The 16,802-nt window shown below is 38.8% G+C and overlaps 3 protein-coding genes across 3 annotated transcripts; 1 reads left to right on the top strand and 2 right to left on the bottom strand.

The window, feature by feature from the left end:
- Positions 1 to 529: 529 nt before the first annotated feature.
- On the top strand, positions 530 to 4,610 carry LOC132172818 (phospholipase A1 PLIP2, chloroplastic). The gene is made up of 5 exons (XM_059584387.2): positions 530 to 1,280; positions 2,125 to 2,625; positions 2,915 to 2,974; positions 3,156 to 3,572; positions 3,683 to 4,610. Exons 1-5 carry the CDS (start codon positions 699 to 701, stop codon positions 4,259 to 4,261), a joined length of 2,139 nt encoding a protein of 712 aa, XP_059440370.2. The 5' UTR covers positions 530 to 698; the 3' UTR covers positions 4,262 to 4,610.
- Positions 4,611 to 9,330: 4,720 nt separating this feature from the next.
- Positions 9,331 to 11,796, bottom strand: LOC132170850 (Late embryogenesis abundant protein (LEA) family protein). Its single transcript, XM_059581974.2, has 3 exons — positions 11,486 to 11,796; positions 10,586 to 10,805; positions 9,331 to 9,781 (listed from the first exon to the last, which is right to left on the bottom strand). Exons 1-3 carry the CDS (start codon positions 11,689 to 11,691, stop codon positions 9,566 to 9,568), a joined length of 642 nt encoding a protein of 213 aa, XP_059437957.2. The 5' UTR covers positions 11,692 to 11,796; the 3' UTR covers positions 9,331 to 9,565.
- A 1,268-nt stretch (positions 11,797 to 13,064) lies between these two features.
- Positions 13,065 to 13,995, bottom strand: LOC132168401 (uncharacterized). The gene is made up of 3 exons (XM_088512345.1): positions 13,790 to 13,995; positions 13,389 to 13,608; positions 13,065 to 13,311 (listed from the first exon to the last, which is right to left on the bottom strand). Exons 1-3 carry the CDS (start codon positions 13,993 to 13,995, stop codon positions 13,087 to 13,089), a joined length of 651 nt encoding a protein of 216 aa, XP_088368471.1. The 3' UTR covers positions 13,065 to 13,086.
- Positions 13,996 to 16,802: the final 2,807 nt, after the last annotated feature.

The raw sequence follows: 16,802 nt of genomic DNA on the forward strand, positions 1-16,802 counted from the left end.
ATACGACCTTGTTAAAATTTAATTAAATAATTAAATTCATAATTTCTTATTAAATTAAAATTTTAAGAGAGATATTATCATCGTTGGATCACCCTTCTTCAACAAAAGTGATTTTATTTCTATTAAATCACAAATTATTTCATTATATATATATACAGACGAGACAATCCCCCTGTAAGACGCATCTAGCGAAAGATACCCAAAAAAAAAAAAAAACACGAAACTATAGTGCTTTACGGACACGTCAAGGCGATCACTTCAAAAGGAATGCTTCTTTTTTATTCTCGTTCATCTACACCCGCTGACGTGGCTAGCCAGATAGATATCAAAAACCCCTAAGAAACCTCGACGACGGAGGCTACGCGCTTTCGTATGAAACTACGACACACGTCCCGACAGAAATGCAACCATAAACGACGTCGCTTAGGTCCGGGGAGAAGGATATAATAATAGTAAAAAAAATAATAAAATAAATAAATATAATAAAAATACAGTTGGAATCAGAGAATTTTGGAAGATCGTTAAAGAGGGTGTGAAGGTTGGTGACCAGTTTAAATGTCCTCTCCGTCTTTCTCTCGCTCTCCCTGAGGAACAAGAAGATTCAACAAAGCTCAAAGATTGTGTGTTGGGGTGCTATAAAAACCCAAAAAAGGAACAAACAGAAAAAATAAACGTAGGGGTGATAGAGAAAGTGAAGAATGGATAGTTTGTGTTTGAAGACGTCAGGGATTCATGGGGCTCTGGGCTCGTCGATCTCCGTGACTGGGGGTCTGGAGGCCCGAACGACGCCGTCCCAGGTGAGCGCGGTGGGGCGGGCCGCGGGGGAGAAGAAGACGGCGCCATTTTCGAGGTTGAGATCTCTTTGGCTTAACAATAAAGGTGGAGGTGGTGGTGGGAGCGGAAGGTACAATGGGTTGGCCGTGGACGACGCCGTTTTGGCGGAGAATGAAGGGATGGTGGGTGTGGAGGAGGAGAGGGAGCGAAGCGAGAACTGGGTGTTGAAGATTTTGCAGGTGAGGTCGCTGTGGAGGGAGAGAGGCGCTGGTATTGTGGAGGAAGGGAAGGAGGAAGAGGGTGGTGATGTGGGGATTGATGAGAGATTTGCTGGTGAGGAAGAGTGCGAGGTTTGTAGAGTTGATGATGATGGTGAAGAAGAGAAGGTTGAGTTTGATAGAGACTCATTTTCGAGATTGCTGAGGAGGGTGTCGTTGGCCGAGGCCAGGTTGTATGCTCAAATGTCGTATTTGGGGAACTTGGCCTATTCTATTCCCAATATCAACGTACGCAACTTTTAGTCCCAAACTTTTATGTTTTCTTTGATTTTGGAATGTTATGGTGATCTTCCAGATTTATTTTCAGATTGGTTTTTGGAAATGAATGGGAATTTGGAGGTTCTGGGTGTGATTGTGGGGGGTTTATGAGACCTCAGACCGGGTTTTCTATCGTCAAGTTGGTTTAATTTTTTTATTGTTGGAGTTTTCGTGTGGATAAGCACCTGATCTAAATGATAGTTCCTGTTTCTGGTCCGGTGGTCGAATCACATTTCTCGAAGTTTTAATTTTTCTAGTTTTTGTTTAATTATGCAATGGCTTTCACCGAAACCAAATGGAGTTCTAGGAAAGTTTTATTTTTATTTTCATTCTGAAACAACAGATCGAGATGCTATTTTGTGAAAAATTGGATTCTTCCCAGGAGATTTTCATTGGAGGAAAAAAAAAAGGTTCGAATTAGAACATGAAACCTCATAAGGATGTTGCTGTGTCCTGTGTTTGGGAAATGGATTAAGTTATCGGATTTGGAATCAGATGGATTGGAGGTCCTCTTCTGTAAAAAATAGTGAAGTGAGGATCGGAATCCAATTTCAGAGCTCCAATTTTCCATTACCTAACACAGCTTGATTGCTTGAACTTTTTCACACCATTATCATTTGATGAAAATGTATAGAGGATTTCTCTACAAGAATTAAGAAAATTATGGGGCACTAGGTAGTTAATTGACTCGGATTGTATTTATTATTATTATTATTAACGCTCTGCCATGGTTTGCATTGATAATTTATCTCATGAATCTAATTTTCATGTCAAATTACATGCACGAAATTTATGGTGATTTTTTATTATCCAGCCAGGAAATCTCCTGAAATATCATGGTTTGCGATTGGTAACTTCGTCGATAGAGAAGAAGGAATTGGCTGCAAAAGCTGAGAAAAATCAGTTGTCAGCTGAAACTCCAGAAGCAGAAAGGGATGCAGAGGACGAGGTGGAAGTCAAGGAGCTGAAGAATGAAGGATATCGAATAAGTGCATCTGTTGCATACCAAATTGCTGCCTCTGCTGCTTCGTATCTACATTCTCATACAAGGAGCATACTTCCATTCAAATCCTCAAAAACCATGGCTGGTGAACATTCACCTGAAGGAAGTAGTGGAACTGATGACGATTCTAATATGATGAACTCAGAGATGGCTTCTTTCATGGCAACTACAGACTCGGTGACAGCTGTGGTTGCTGCAAAGGAGGAAGTGAAGCAGGCTGTTGCTGATGGTTTGAACTCAACACGTTCATCACCCTGTGAATGGTTCGTATGTGATGATGATCAGAGTGATGCACGATTCTTTGTCATTCAGGTACGGTGAATCTCTTGTTAGTACTATTTACTTCTTCGTAAACTATTTTCTCCGCGAAAGGTAACAGGGGACTGCTTATGCTCTTTATATAAAATTTGTGTACCTCTTCAAGAATGGGCACATTGATGCATTTTGGACTGATCATTGTTTTCTCCACGGTAGATCAATGAAGCATGATAGGCTCTATATCTGACTGCCAGTTATGCCATTTAGCCAATGATGCAAATTTGAATGCTATTTTTTGGTATCTTTTTGTATATTTGGTCTTACTGAAATTTTCCCTGTGCAGGGGTCAGAATCACTATCTTCATGGCAAGCAAATTTACTCTTTGAACCTGTCAAATTTGAGGTATACTCTCGTCCACTATTTCACTATTTTAAAAGGTATTGGTTCCAATTGTTAATGATGATTGAGAAAAAATTAGTCACATGTTGACTTAAAAAATTAAGTTTATGGCAGGCAAGACTATTGTATAGAAATCTGTTGAACACATTTTCCTAATTGAGAAATGTAATACGTCTTTGTCCAGGGACTAGATGTGCTTGTGCACAGAGGTATTTATGAGGCTGCAAAAGGGATCTATCAACAGATGTTGCCCGAAGTGCACGCACACCTAAAATCTCGTGGAAACAAAGCAACCTTCCGTTTCACTGGCCATTCTCTCGGGGGAAGCTTGGCTCTACTTGTGAATCTCATGTTGCTGATACGGCATGAAGTGCCAATTTCTTCCTTACTTCCTGTTATAACATTTGGTTCACCATCTATCATGTGTGGAGGTGACTGTCTCCTCCGTAAGCTTGGACTGCCCCAGAATCATGTTCAGGCAATCACAATGCACAGAGACATTGTTCCCCGGGCCTTCTCTTGCAATTATCCGAATCACGTTGCGGAGATTCTTAAGGCTGTCAATAGGAACTTCCGCAATCATCCTTGTCTCAATAACCAGGTAAATTTATTTTCACTCTTCTGGAATGAAGTATGAGCTAATGAAACAAACAAGTTGTCTACACTGATCTAAACCATCTGACCATGTTCTTATTTATCTTTTTGTTACAGAAACTACTTTATGCTCCAATAGGTGAGCTTCTCATTCTGCAGCCGGATGAGAAATTCTCTACTAGCCATAAGCTCCTTCCTTCAGGCAGTGGTCTATATCTTTTAAGCGGCCCATTGTCAGATACCAATGATGCAGAGAAGCAGCTTCGGGCTGCCCAATTGGTGTTCCTTAACTCACCACACCCCCTTGAGATCCTAAGTGACCGCTCTGCGTATGGTTCCGAAGGAGCCATCCAAAGAGATCATGACATGAATTCTTACATGAAATCTGTCAGGGGCGTGATTCGCCAAGAGCTTAACCGCGTCAGGAAGGCCAGGAGAGAGCAGCGCCGCAAAGTTTGGTGGCCCCTTGTGGCGCCGCGGGGCATCAATGCCGGTATAGTTGTGGGGAGGTCCATGATATCAATCAACATTAGCCAAGATCAGTTCAACTTCTCTGGCATCTTACAAACAGGGAGAGAGTCTTTGAAAAGGTTCAGTAGGCTGGTCGCATCACAGCACATGCAGTTGTTTTTGGTGCTCTTGTTCCCAGCTCGATTGTTACTCTTAGGGGCATACGGCATGATCAATATTCGTTGACCAGTCTATCATGATTGGCGCACATGATTTCATACCTTTTTGTTGGGAATACTCATAGTTGTATAGGTGGAGGGCAATGGCTGGCATGATGGTTAGATGATTCTTTATTCGTTAGGTTCCAAAATTAGAAGAAATTCAGGATGCCCTTTTATGGCTGGCAAATACCCAAATGGGCCAAATGGTATGTAAAGAAACAATTAATATGATTCATTTACAAACGCAATTACACAATTAGTGGTGCGATTATGGTCAGAAAAACAAAGTTTTCCTTAAAATTGGATTGGAGAAAATTCATGTACTTAAGTATATTAAACTATCATTTGTCCTTAAATTATGTTATGCATTTTTAATAAAATTAACAGTGTGATTTTTATATGCATTTTTAAAATGCACTGCGTAAGGGTAGCAATTCTTGTTCGTGTGCTTGGTTCAAGTCATGTTGAGGCATAAGTATAAGACTATATAGGGCAATCATAACTTGACCTATTTAATTAAACGAGGTTAGACTCTTTAATCACAACCAGCTAATTTTGTGCAAGGTTCGTGTCGGGTTTGCAGGTTGTGTAAAAAATTTTCAGCCATAAATATCGCGTGTCGGGTTTAAGTCACGTCGAAGCATTGGTATAAGACTATGTAGGTAGACCTTAACCTTGCTCATTTAATTAAATAGGTCAAACCCCTGAATCTTAACCGGTTAATTCTTGTTGGGTTAGCGAATCATGTCAAAAGTTACCAACCCTAAATGTCACAGGTTGGGTTTTTGTCGTGTAGAAGTATGAGTAAAAGACTATATATGTCAACCCTAGCTCAACTTATTTAGTTAAACAGGTTGGCCAAACTCTTCAACTTTAACTCTCTAATTTCGTGTCGAATTTGCGAATCATACAAAAAATTGCTAACCCAAATTTGAAGGAAAACTTCTACCGAAAGTATTCTGTGATAGTATAGACTGTATAGTGACCAATATCTTAAATGCAAAAAAGAAAAGAAAAGAAAAAAAAAGGATAGGTGTCGCCTTGAGTCATAGTGCCAAAACAATATCAAAGATAGAAAAGAGTTGAAAGTGAGGTCTTGCGTGTGTGCTGTAAACAAGGTATTCAGCTCATTGGTGTGGTGAAGATTTACCAATTAAGCCATCAACAAAATATCTCAATCACTCCAATAATTGAGGAATGAATAACATGTATCACAACACAAATACATGCATATTTTGATTAATCTGCCGACTTACATGATCCATGTTGAGCACGTGTAGATTCACATTTCAAACTACATGGATACCGACAAGGCAAGCCCACCCAGTACAAGTCTTTGGTCTTTTTTGAGGGTTCGCATCATGCTGTGTTGCAGACAAAATAGTTGCCCGCCCGCTCGGTCCCCAGTCCAACATGGCCGTGCCCTCAATCAATGCCTATCCATCCAACATGGCTGAGCCCTCAATTATCTAACTACCCTCGGTCGGCCACGGCATTGTACAGTATACACGCGTAACAACAAGGATCTTTTGTTATTAGGCTGTTTGAATTTCACAGAAATTTAAGTAGCTTAAAAACATTGGGTTGCAGACTCACCTGTCTCGGACAAGTTTAGAATGCGGGACCTACTTGTGAAGAGCAGGTGAGTCTCACAACTCCTCTATTAAGCTGCTTGAATTTTAATAAAATTCAAGCAATCTAATAACAGATAATCTCGATAGGAGTTTACGTGTACACTTCTATTACTATTCATGTCATGTTCCTCTCCTTTTAGTGTGACTTGAATGAGAATGGTTGGAAACTGGAAAAAGCAAGAGGTGGACCGTTTAAAAGATGCCAAAATAAGGAATAGGACAATGTTATGTAGATAGATGGATGGTGGGTTAACTTAATTATCCAATTAAGTTTGGTAGGCGATGTTTATGACGATCTCTTGTTATTGAGTTGTCAAAATTGTACAAAACTTCAGGCAATCTAAGAGAGAAGGATTGCAGGCCCACCTATCCTGGACAACCTAAAATGCAGAACCCATTTTCCCAAGATCAAGTGGGTCTCACGACCCCCTTTTTTATTTTTATTTTTTTTATTTTTTATTTTATTTAAAATTTAAAATTTTATTCAAAAAGGGTAGACCAAGAACAATTGTGGCTATCTTACTTGAGCGTGACCACAGTAGTACCTACCCGCTGAGAGCCGCACAGGAGGGGCCTAGACGATAGGAACCACGAGCGCTCTCTCAAGTCTGACTAAATCATAACCTGACCTAGCTCCCACCAAGACATCAATGAGAATCCAAGGCAGCTATTACTAATTAGACATATGTAGAAATTCTTCATTGCATAAATTCGAACCCACGCTCTAGTACATGTCCTGACCACTTGAAAACTTTCTTGAGCTATTGAACCACCACCCTTGATGATACGACCCTCTCTCTCTTAAATTGTTGTGTATTACGTTTACATTTGTATCACTTTCCAGACTTTTCCAGAGTCTCATTTTTAGTGTGGCTTAAATTAAGGGAAAGGTAGGAAAGTGGAAAAAGTAAGAGGTGGACCATTTACAAGAGGCCAAAATAATGATTATGACATTGCAGTTGCAGTGAAGTTAGAGTTTTTTGTACCAGTGAAGTTAGATTGGACCATTTCCAAGAGGCCAAAATTATGAATATGACATTAACATTTGGTTGGAGATAATTATAGGGCCGAGCATGTAGTTGGGTTGTACAAGAAGGAAAAGAAAATAGAATAACACATCACTGTAATTAGATGTTTTCAGCTGCATATATTTTTCGGAAAAATTAATTATTTTTTGCTGTTTGTTTGCAACCTTAAAAACGGTTTGGAAAGACATTTTTTCAGCGTTTGACAAGCACAAAAAAAAAAAAATCCAAATATTTCTTATATTTAAGGCCTTCTACTAAAATTTGCAATGCCTTCTTCATCCAGATAAGAAGAACATGATTCTGCCATTACAAACAATATGCTTTTGTTTCATAAATGCCATGTTGTTTAGGCTGAATCTCCAAGTCTACTATCGTCTTGGTCAACGTCTTTTATTTTAACTCTAAACCAACTATTGTTTAGCCATCCTAAACGTAATAAAATCCTCTTCATTTCACAATCAAGATTTATTTAGTTGTATTTAACAGTATATATAATGCCATGTCATGAATATCGCCCATCAGATTTTGACAAGATGGGCTTTAGAGACGCGTTAGTTGGGTTTAAATGTTATGTTGGCAGAATAATTTTCACATCTATTTCACTTTGGAGGCCAATTCAGTCGGGCCATGATCATTAGGGCTCATTACCCGTAGCGGAATGTGAGAAACTTTCCAAGAACCATCACGACCAAAAACTAACAAAACAACTAAGCACAATAGAAAAATGCGAACGATCTGGAGCTTCTGCAAGGTCCATGGCTACTTGCACTTTACCCTTCTATCATACATCCCAACATTATATCCCAAACCCTTCAAGACAACCTCATCATCTTCTTGTTTCTAGATTCTAGTAGCAAACACCAATGCATAGGGCTCACCACCACCCCTTGCAGGCGGATTCAGCCCTACCTTGCCACCACATTAGCCCCCCAACGAAAGGCGGATTTCACCATCCAACCACCCGTCCACAAGGGGTGGAATCTGACCGTAACTGCCCCCAACGGACAAATAATCCATGTTAATCTTTCAAATCTCGCCAATTGCCAAATCAACAACAATGCACACAATTATAAACCAAAATACAAAATCACCAAATCCTCATTTGGTTCATCAAAATACAAAATCAACAAACCAAAGAGAGAGAGACTTGACTCTTTGACTTTGTTTAAAGGCTGAGAGCGGCAACTAGCGAGAAATGAGGTAAAGGAGAAGTGGAAAAACCATAGATCTAAGGAAAAACTTATATAATGTGCGTAAATGGGATGGGCAGACGACATAAAGAAAAATCTTAACAAAAAAAATATATATAGAGAGTATGTGGGCGAACGGTTCTTATCCGCCACCCATACTTGGATACTCACTATCCGCCCATAAATGGGCTGATTTTTCAACCCCATCCGCCGCTGAAGGTAATGGAAGAAAAATCCGCCCATTGCCCAGATAGGCGGGCGAATTTGCACGAGCAGGCCAGCTCCCCCTAGACCAATGCAGGCACACCGAAGCAAAAGCAGGAAAGGTATAGAAGCATTGTTTTGACAACTTTGAAAATATTCATAATGAAATATGTTTTGGTCAACTGAAGTATAGAATGCCGAGAGAGTGGCAGCCTCAGCCAAAACAAATATTGGCATGCAAGGGAGCTCATTTGGAGCATACAATGGAGACAATCGGTCAACGCTGGAGAATGGTTAAAGAGGAAGGATTGAGTCATGTTGAGGAGATACGCCAATTGTTTTGAAGACAAGTCTCCAGCTCAGCGTCTCCCTGATTTCAATGCCAGCATCAACTATAAAATAAAAGTCTTTGTTGACAACCAACAGGACCAACCACCATACTTCGACCCAGCCGACATATTTTGACTCAAAAAATGGATCAGTATCTAAGGAAAAAGGGAAGAATAGGGATAAGATGTCATGTTTGACGAAGGAGCTTAAAAAGATGCTGAGTTGAATAAACAAGCAGTTGAGACTTATCTTTACCTTACAAATGTTTCTTTTAAAGATGAAATAAAGGTTAAAATGCAATTATAAAAATATTTTGACAAAAGACAATTTTCTTGATTGCCTTGCTGCTACACCATCAAGAAATCACCTTGCAAAAATCAGAAAAGGTTAAAATGCAAAAAAAAAAAAAAAAAAAAAAAAAAAAACTGCTTTACTTTTTGATTTTCATGGATTTGATGATATTTTAAGAGAATTTCCAAAGTCCTCAAAGAATAATTTTATGGGTATACCAAAGAACCAACAATCCAGGAATTAAGATGCTGATTTATGCTATCCAAGCAAGAATTATGCAAGACTTTTAGAAAATGAGTGTTGGTTAGGGCAATTTTTTAACAAGCTCCCAAGCCCTTTGTTATCCTTAAGAACTTTACCTAGCATTGGTGAATAAGCAAAGTGACATTCCTTCCTTAAAAGGAGGCAAAGTGACAATTGTTGTTAACACAGTACCAATATTATTATATTTCACAGACAGGGAAAGGATTCCTACTTTTGACATTTGACATATTTAATCGTACATTTTCTCTTTGTTGCCAAGTATTTGTTCAGTCCTACACAACTTGGCCGGGAAGAATCCAAAGTACTTAAACAAAGAGAAAGCACACAGGGCCTGGCTCGATTGTTATCCAGATACTGCCTTCCCTAATAAAGGGAAACCAATTTGAAACTACAGATTTATTTTACCTGCCAAGTACCATGAGTGCATGGCTAGGCTGCCAAAGGCCATGATATTAGCAAGGGATGACAACCCATGAATCATCCCAAATTTCTTGTTCATGGCTGCAAGCTTTGGGTTCACTTTTGCAACTTCAACGTTCTTTGTCCACCCGACTTCTTCCCCAATGTTTGATTCCTTCTCCACCTTATGTCTTTGCTTCATCATCTGCACCACAAGAAAGAAACATGAAAGACTAATCAAAAACTCCACGAACATGGACTTTGTACTCGATATCATTTTTGGCATGAATAAAAAAGAGCATTACTCAAACGTTTCTTTGAAGAAAAAAAAAATTCAAACCAAACTTACAAATGAACTACTCAAGCCTCTTCATTGAGTGTCACGGAAGTGCAAAGACAAAAAAAGGAAATCAAAAGATTATAACTTGATTTTAAACTATTTACGACCCAGATTAAATGTGATTCTTCACTATTTGGGACTAAAAAGCATCGAATCAATTGAACGTAATACAATCATTTGGCTAAAGCTCGCCATTAAGTTAAATCGTAAACAACATGAAGCATAGGGATCAGAAGCCTTCTAAAAGATATTGTTTAAGTTCAATGACTAGTTAGAACCTACACGTATGACATATAGTCATATATATAGGGACCTAAACTCTCTCATATTTTGCAGCTTCTCATAAGTATATAAGCAAGGTAATTTTCACATCACCTTATAAAAACCCTGTCAAAGCAAATAATGCTGCTGGATGTATCTTTTACATATAGTTTTAGATTTAAGTGTTGCCTTTAAATCCCTTCACTCACAAACATACACACACACACATGCAACATAGGATTTGAGAATGCTAGAGGCCACCTCGCAGAGGAGATGTAATCCACAAATAGAGATTTGATATTCATTTACAGTTGGGAAAAATCAGAAAAACCATACCGCATAACTATAAACATCACAATTCACATTGCATAAATGTCCGAAAGAACTTGGAACTTAGAAGAAATTCACCTCAATGGTCATGGGTGTAAATACAAACAAATTGGCGAGGTTGAATGCAAACGAAGACAGCAAGAAACCAAGCTGGTACTTCTCAGCAGTAGATGACGACTTCCATGGATGCAGATACCCAAACGACCCCGCTGATATTGCACAACAGACCCCAACCATGGAGAAATACGCAGGAAACATCTTGCTTTGCAGATTTCCAAACTGATGCCGTGGAAGATTCCTAAATTGCCAAACGGGTTTTTAACAAAAATAGTTTAGGAAAATGCTACTCATAGAAAACTTTCCTAAGAAATGACATGGATAATCTATTACAAGCCACATGTAATTTGGAGCACAAGGAGCACCACTCCATAATTCTGTATTAACTTTTTGTAAGACTTGTTTGTATGGCATTGCATCAACAAATTATTATACATCACTCTATAATTATATTGGGTTTGCCGAGCCAATAATCCAGAATTGAAAAGAAAGCCAATCGTTGAACCTTAAAGCTTTATCTCTTAAGCATTTCGATAAACATTAAACTAAGCTAAAAATTGAGCATAGGAAAAACCCCTCGGTTATCTCAATTTAACTTTGCAATTTCAAAAACCAAAAATAACCCAAAACAAAACCCTTCAAATTCCTAGTCCTTTTTTTCAGAATTCTTTATCCTAACACTTTCTCACTAACCAAACATAGCTTAAACCCTCTACTTAATTTTTAAGTCTCAAAATTCTAAATCATCTGCGAACCATTGCGTAATTTTTTTAAAAGCCCAACACAAATCTTACATCTTTCTAAACAAAGACAATCATAACACGCACAAAACTGAAAACATGTAAATTCTTTTTTTCTGGGTAACCCAGCACGGCCTTAGTGGCATAATAAGAACAATGGACAAGGAGAAAAGAGGGGTACTTGAACATGATGATGCCGCCGATGAAGGTGACCCAGAGAGCGGATCCAAAGGCCGTGGAGAAGCTCAGAAGATGCGCCAGCTTGAGATAGATTGCAAACTTCGTCGAATTCTGACCGTCCGATTGCGATCCGAAGGTCTCCGGCGAGAATATCACTCCGATCGCCAAGAACGCCACTGCCGCTAGGAATCGCGTTAGCCAACCCATCTCTCTCTCTGCCTCTCTCTCTCTCTGGGTCTGTGAAATGAAGCTTGAAGACAAGGGTAGGCTGTATATCTATTGCAGAGCAGGTGCACCAACGCGAAGAGGATGGGTTTGACCTCTGGCTTTTTATGTGAGAATTTACGTCGAGTTGGTGGAGGATGCAAATGGGAACGTGCCACGTTGCGATATTTTTCTGTTTCTTTTCTACCAAAGCGGGCAATTAATCTGACCGGCACCAACCGTCTAAATGAGTCCTCGTTGGCAACAAATATCCACATGGTTTTTGGGCTTTGTATCTAAATTTAGGAAAATACAGTGGGCTGGTCAATTCTTTTGGTTAGTTTTCTAGTAAAATCAACAAATTAAAAAAAAAAAAAGTCTTATCCGACTAATCACATTGATTAACGAAATAGTTAGCTGCTACAATTTTTAGCAAATTTGTTGAGCATTTAGCTTAAATTGCATAAAAAAAAAATACATATGGTTCTCTCTCCTCTAAAGATGCAATTTAAAAAGCCTCAGCCCAATAGGTGAGGCAATGAAGAGTGAGCCATTAAAGCTAAAGCCCGTTTCAACCATGTGAAAATGTTTCTGCCCAATAACTCCATTTTGTTGATGATGTGAGGGTATCATGATATTTCTGTGAGTGACACCAATGGAGGTGAACAAACTACGTAAATATATACTCTTGTGCATTTTTTTTTCTTGTAAGTTGATTTTCACATCTAAAGTTTGTATTATTTTGTATTAGAGTCGAATACTGTTTGGTTCCATAAGGGACGGAGCCAGAAATTATTATGGGTAAGGACCAGAAGTCAAAAAAAATTTGCTACTAAAGGACTAGTTGGCTGAATTTTTTATTTATTATTATTAGGAATTGGAGGGGGGCCATGGCCAATACCAATCCCCCCTCCCTCCGTCCCTATTCCATTGTCTATTGTTTGTTTATATTTTCATCTCTCCATAGTCTTTTCCATTTGGGTTTTGTCGTTAGGGAACCCACCCTATTTTGTTTATTTTCTCCCTTGTAATCCTTGTTCCATTATTGAATTGGAAAAAAAAAAAAAGCCGTCATGGGTTTGAGTTACAAAAAGAGCGGCATATGAACTAGATTAAAATACAAATAGGTGAGTAAAGCCGCTAAAAGAAAATTAACAAGCATCAAATCCATATCAATAAAGTAGACCGTCATGATCATCCTAAACAACATATAATAGACAAATTCTAAAGGGAAAGCTCATATATATAATGATATAATTGAAGAGGAAAACAATTGTTATCATGTAATTAATTAAAGGGGACTTTGTCATGATCTTATGAATCATTACAATGTTCAATCGTACAGAGTTTTTGTAATGTTCCCCAGTAAAGAAAAACCAAATTGAAAGTAGAGATTAATTAATTGATAAAATTACCAGCCAAATGCCATGAATGCATGATTAGGGTGGCAAAGAACATGACATGAGCCAGGGATGCAAGTGATGCAACCCCATGAATCATCCTAAATTTCCTGTTCACGGCTGCAAGCTTTGTATTCACCATTGCAACTTCCGTGTTCTTCGACCACCCAATTTCTTCCCCAATACACAATTCTCTCTCCACCTTATGCCTTTTCTTCATCATCTGCACCACATTAAAAAAAAACAACATGACAGCCTAATATTTAATCAAAAAGAAAATCTTCTCATTAATGTAATTACCTCGATGGTCATGGGTCCAAAGAGAAACAAATTGGAGAGATTGAATGCAAACGAAGACAACAAGAGCCCAAGTTGGAACTTCTCAGCTGTAGACGACGACTTCCATGGATGCAGATACCCAAACGAGCCTGCTGATATTGCACAACAGATCCCAACCAGGATGAAACTCGCGGGAAACAACTTGCTTCGCAGGTTTCCAAACAGATGCCTCGGAAGGTTCCTAATTAAATTGTCAACAAAATGGATTACGAAAATGCCACTACCACTAATGTATGTAACTATACTGCTATACATGTATGGTATTCACGTATATTGCTTTGTTGTTCTGTTGAAATGTTTACTTTCTTTTCCGGGTAACCAAACATGGCGTTAATGAGGAGATAAAGAGAAAAGAGTGTTACAGGACCATGACGACGACGGCGACGAAGGTGACCCAGAGAGCGGTGCCCAAGGCCGTGGAGAAGCTGAGAAGATGAGCCAGTCTGAGGTAGGTAGCAAGCTTCGTCGAAATCTGACCGTCTGATTTCGATCCAAAGCTCTCCGGCGAGAATATAACTCCCGTTGCTAAGAAAGACACGGCAGCTAGTAGTTGCCTTGGCCAACTCATTTCTCTCTCTCTATCACAATCTCCTTGCAGAATGAAGGTTGAAGGTGATCTACAGCTTGGTAGAGGATGGTTGCTAACCGTTGACTGTCATACCCATCTCTCTCTCTCTCTCTCTCTCTCTCTCTCTCTCTCGATCTGTCTGTTTAAGAGATCATGGGTTTTTGAGATTTGAGTCTGGTTAATTACTACAAGACATGCATATCTCCTTTTCAAATTTATGTAGCTGATTCTATATATTTAATAATGAGGGAAAACTTCATAAAGCTCCCCTTAACTTCTAGCCATTTTAAAAAATTTTCCTTGAATTTCTAAAACTCTCATTTAGGCCTCCTGAACTTTGGTTTTCTCTCACTTTGGACCCTTTTAATATTAAACTACGTCGTTTTAGACGTTTTATACCCGTTTTACCCCCAACCAAAACTACGTCGTTTTGGACTCCAAAACTACACCGTTTTGGGCTCCAAAACTACATCACCACTCAACCCAAAATGGCGTCGTTTTGAGCATAATATTAAAAAAAAAAAAAGGAAATCGGGGGTGGCTCTTGCCGGTCTGGGGGTGGTCCGGCCACCCCCAAAAGGCCCAAAAAAAAAAGAAAAAAGGGGTGGGGGGGGGGGGGGGATGGGGTGCATTTGGGGGTGGTTTCGGCCACCCCATACGGCAGGTATGGGGTGGCCGAAACTACCCCAGCCCCTTGGGGTTGGTCCGGCCACCCCCAAATGCACCCATCCCCCCCTTTTTTTTTTTTTTTGGCCAAGAGGGTGGTTCGACCACCCCCAGATCGGCCAGGGGGTGGCTGGAGCCACCCCCCCTTGGCCAAATCCCCCTTTTTTTTATTCTTTCTTTTTTAAAAAAAAAAAAAAAATTAATGCCTAAAACGACATCGTTTTGGGCTAGGTAGGTGTTGTAGTTTTAGGACACAAAACGATGTAGTTTTAGGGAAGGGTAAAATGGGTATAAAAAGTCAAATTGTTTGACTTTAATGTTAAAAGGATCCAAAGTGAGAGAAAAACAAAGTTCAGGGGGCCTAAGTGAGAGTTTTGAAAATTCAGGGGGTTTTTGCAAAACGGCTGGAAGTTCAGAGGGGCTTTATGAAGTTTTCCCTAATAATAAATTTGAATAATAATAATAATAATAATGAGAGATAAAAGAATAGCATGTCTCAATAAAAAAAATAAAAAATAAAAAAAAAAATAAAAGGGGAAACTTCAGAAAGCCCCCCTGAACTTCCAGCCAATTTGAAAAACCCCCCCTGAATTTCCAAAACTCTCATTTAGGCCCCCTGAACTTTCATTTTCTCTCACTTTGGACCCTTTTAACATTAAACTACGTCGTTTTGGGCTGGGTAGGTATTGTAATTTTAGGACACAAAATGACGTAGTTTAATGTAAAAAGGTCCAAAGTGAGAGAAAACCAAATTTCAGGGGGCCTAAATGAGAATTTTGGAAATTTATGGGGGATTTTTCAAATTGGCTGGAAGTTCAGGGGGGCTTTATGAAATTTCCCCTAAATAAAAATAAAAAACCTCTACTATTTCATTCTTTCTCGAGAAGTTTCACCAAAGGTTTCATGAATTTTTAATTTTATTGAGTATATGTATGTTTCTATCCAAATTTAATCAGTTTTTTTAGGGTTAAATACTGCCCCCTAGGTTTGCAACATTTTATTTTTTTCTCTTTAGGGTTTCATTTTTATCACAGGAGGTACATGTGATTTTCATAATGACCAAGATGGTACCTCCGTTAAAATTCCGTCCAAAATTTAACGGAACGTCATATCAACACCAATCAAATGTTGTCACGTGTCATATAATTAATTAAAAAAATTAAAAAATTATATTTAAAAAAAAAAAATTGAGAGTGACTTAGCCATTTGTGGGTGGCCATGGGATGACCGGGACATCCCCATCTGGCTGATTTGGGGGTAGCGAGCCGCCCCATGACTCGTAAGGATCAAAAGTTCTCACATTGCTGTTTAACAAGGCTCTGTCCGCAGCAAACAAATGGTTGCTGCAAACAAATGGATGCCCACCTCCGCAGCAAAATAAATAAATAAAATGTAAATAAAAAATCTTATTAAAAATTTTGAGCAAGAAGTAGAAGGAGGAAAAACGATTCTTCACCTGGATTGCCTATGGGTTGTTGGAGGAGGCTGGCGTTGGTCAGTAGGTGGACTTGTAGAGAGCGCGAGATGCCGAAGAGACAGGGGTTTTGGCTAGAGAGGGAGGTTTGGGCTCCTCAGCCACCCCCAAACGGGCCATATGGGGGTGGTTCCGGCCACCCCCTTTGGCCATTAGGGTGGCCGAAAGGCCTGAAACCACCCCCAAATCATTGGGAATTGTTTCGGCCACCCAAAAAAAAATTTTTTTGAAAAATTTTAAATTTTTTTTTTTAAAATTGATTATATGATACGTAGCGACATTTAATTGGTGCTAATGTAACATTCCGTTAAATTATGAAAACCATAAATACGTGATAAAAATGAAACTCTAAAGAAAAAAAAAAAATAAAGCATTGAAACTTTATGGGGGTAAAAGAGTATTTAATCTTTTTTTAAATAAAATATTTTATTAAAGATCAATCATGTCAAACTGTTATTGAAAAAATGACAACAGATCGAAACAACAAAGTTGCCAAAGTCATTCAATGGCTATAGAGGGCTCAATTTTTTAGGCATAATTGTATTTCTCAAGTATTTTGTCAAGAAAATTCACAAAATATTAACATATATAATAATCTATTTGACCATAGCTCAAACTGCGGTCATGGAGAATCTTTGTGACAAAATTAAAAACCAATGGAACTTTT

This window comes from Corylus avellana, chromosome 1 (assembly GCF_965113065.1).
Source record: "Corylus avellana chromosome 1, dhCorAvel1.hap1.2, whole genome shotgun sequence".
Lineage (NCBI taxonomy): Eukaryota > Viridiplantae > Streptophyta > Magnoliopsida > Fagales > Betulaceae > Corylus > Corylus avellana.

Bases quoted from the DNA above. Each gene is read 5' to 3' on its own strand.
- LOC132170850 (XM_059581974.2), bottom strand. From the start codon at position 11,691: ATGGGTTGGCTAACGCGATTCCTAGCGGCAGTGGCGTTCTTGGCGATC. The intron at 10,806-11,485 runs GTACCCCTCTTT...TTGGCAATTTAG, and splicing joins GGCGGCATCATCATGTTCAA to GAATCTTCCACGGCATCAGT. The intron at 9,782-10,585 runs GTGAATTTCTTC...CTTGTGGTGCAG, and splicing joins TTACACCCATGACCATTGAG to ATGATGAAGCAAAGACATAA.
- LOC132172818 (XM_059584387.2), top strand. From the start codon at position 699: ATGGATAGTTTGTGTTTGAAGACGTCAGGGATTCATGGGGCTCTGGGC. The intron at 2,626-2,914 runs GTACGGTGAATC...TTCCCTGTGCAG, and splicing joins CACGATTCTTTGTCATTCAG to GGGTCAGAATCACTATCTTC. The intron at 3,573-3,682 runs GTAAATTTATTT...TTTTTGTTACAG, and splicing joins ATCCTTGTCTCAATAACCAG to AAACTACTTTATGCTCCAAT.
- LOC132168401 (XM_088512345.1), bottom strand. From the start codon at position 13,995: ATGAGTTGGCCAAGGCAACTACTAGCTGCCGTGTCTTTCTTAGCAACG. The intron at 13,609-13,789 runs GTAACACTCTTT...CAATTTAATTAG, and splicing joins GCCGTCGTCGTCATGGTCCT to GAACCTTCCGAGGCATCTGT. The intron at 13,312-13,388 runs GTAATTACATTA...AATGTGGTGCAG, and splicing joins TTGGACCCATGACCATCGAG to ATGATGAAGAAAAGGCATAA.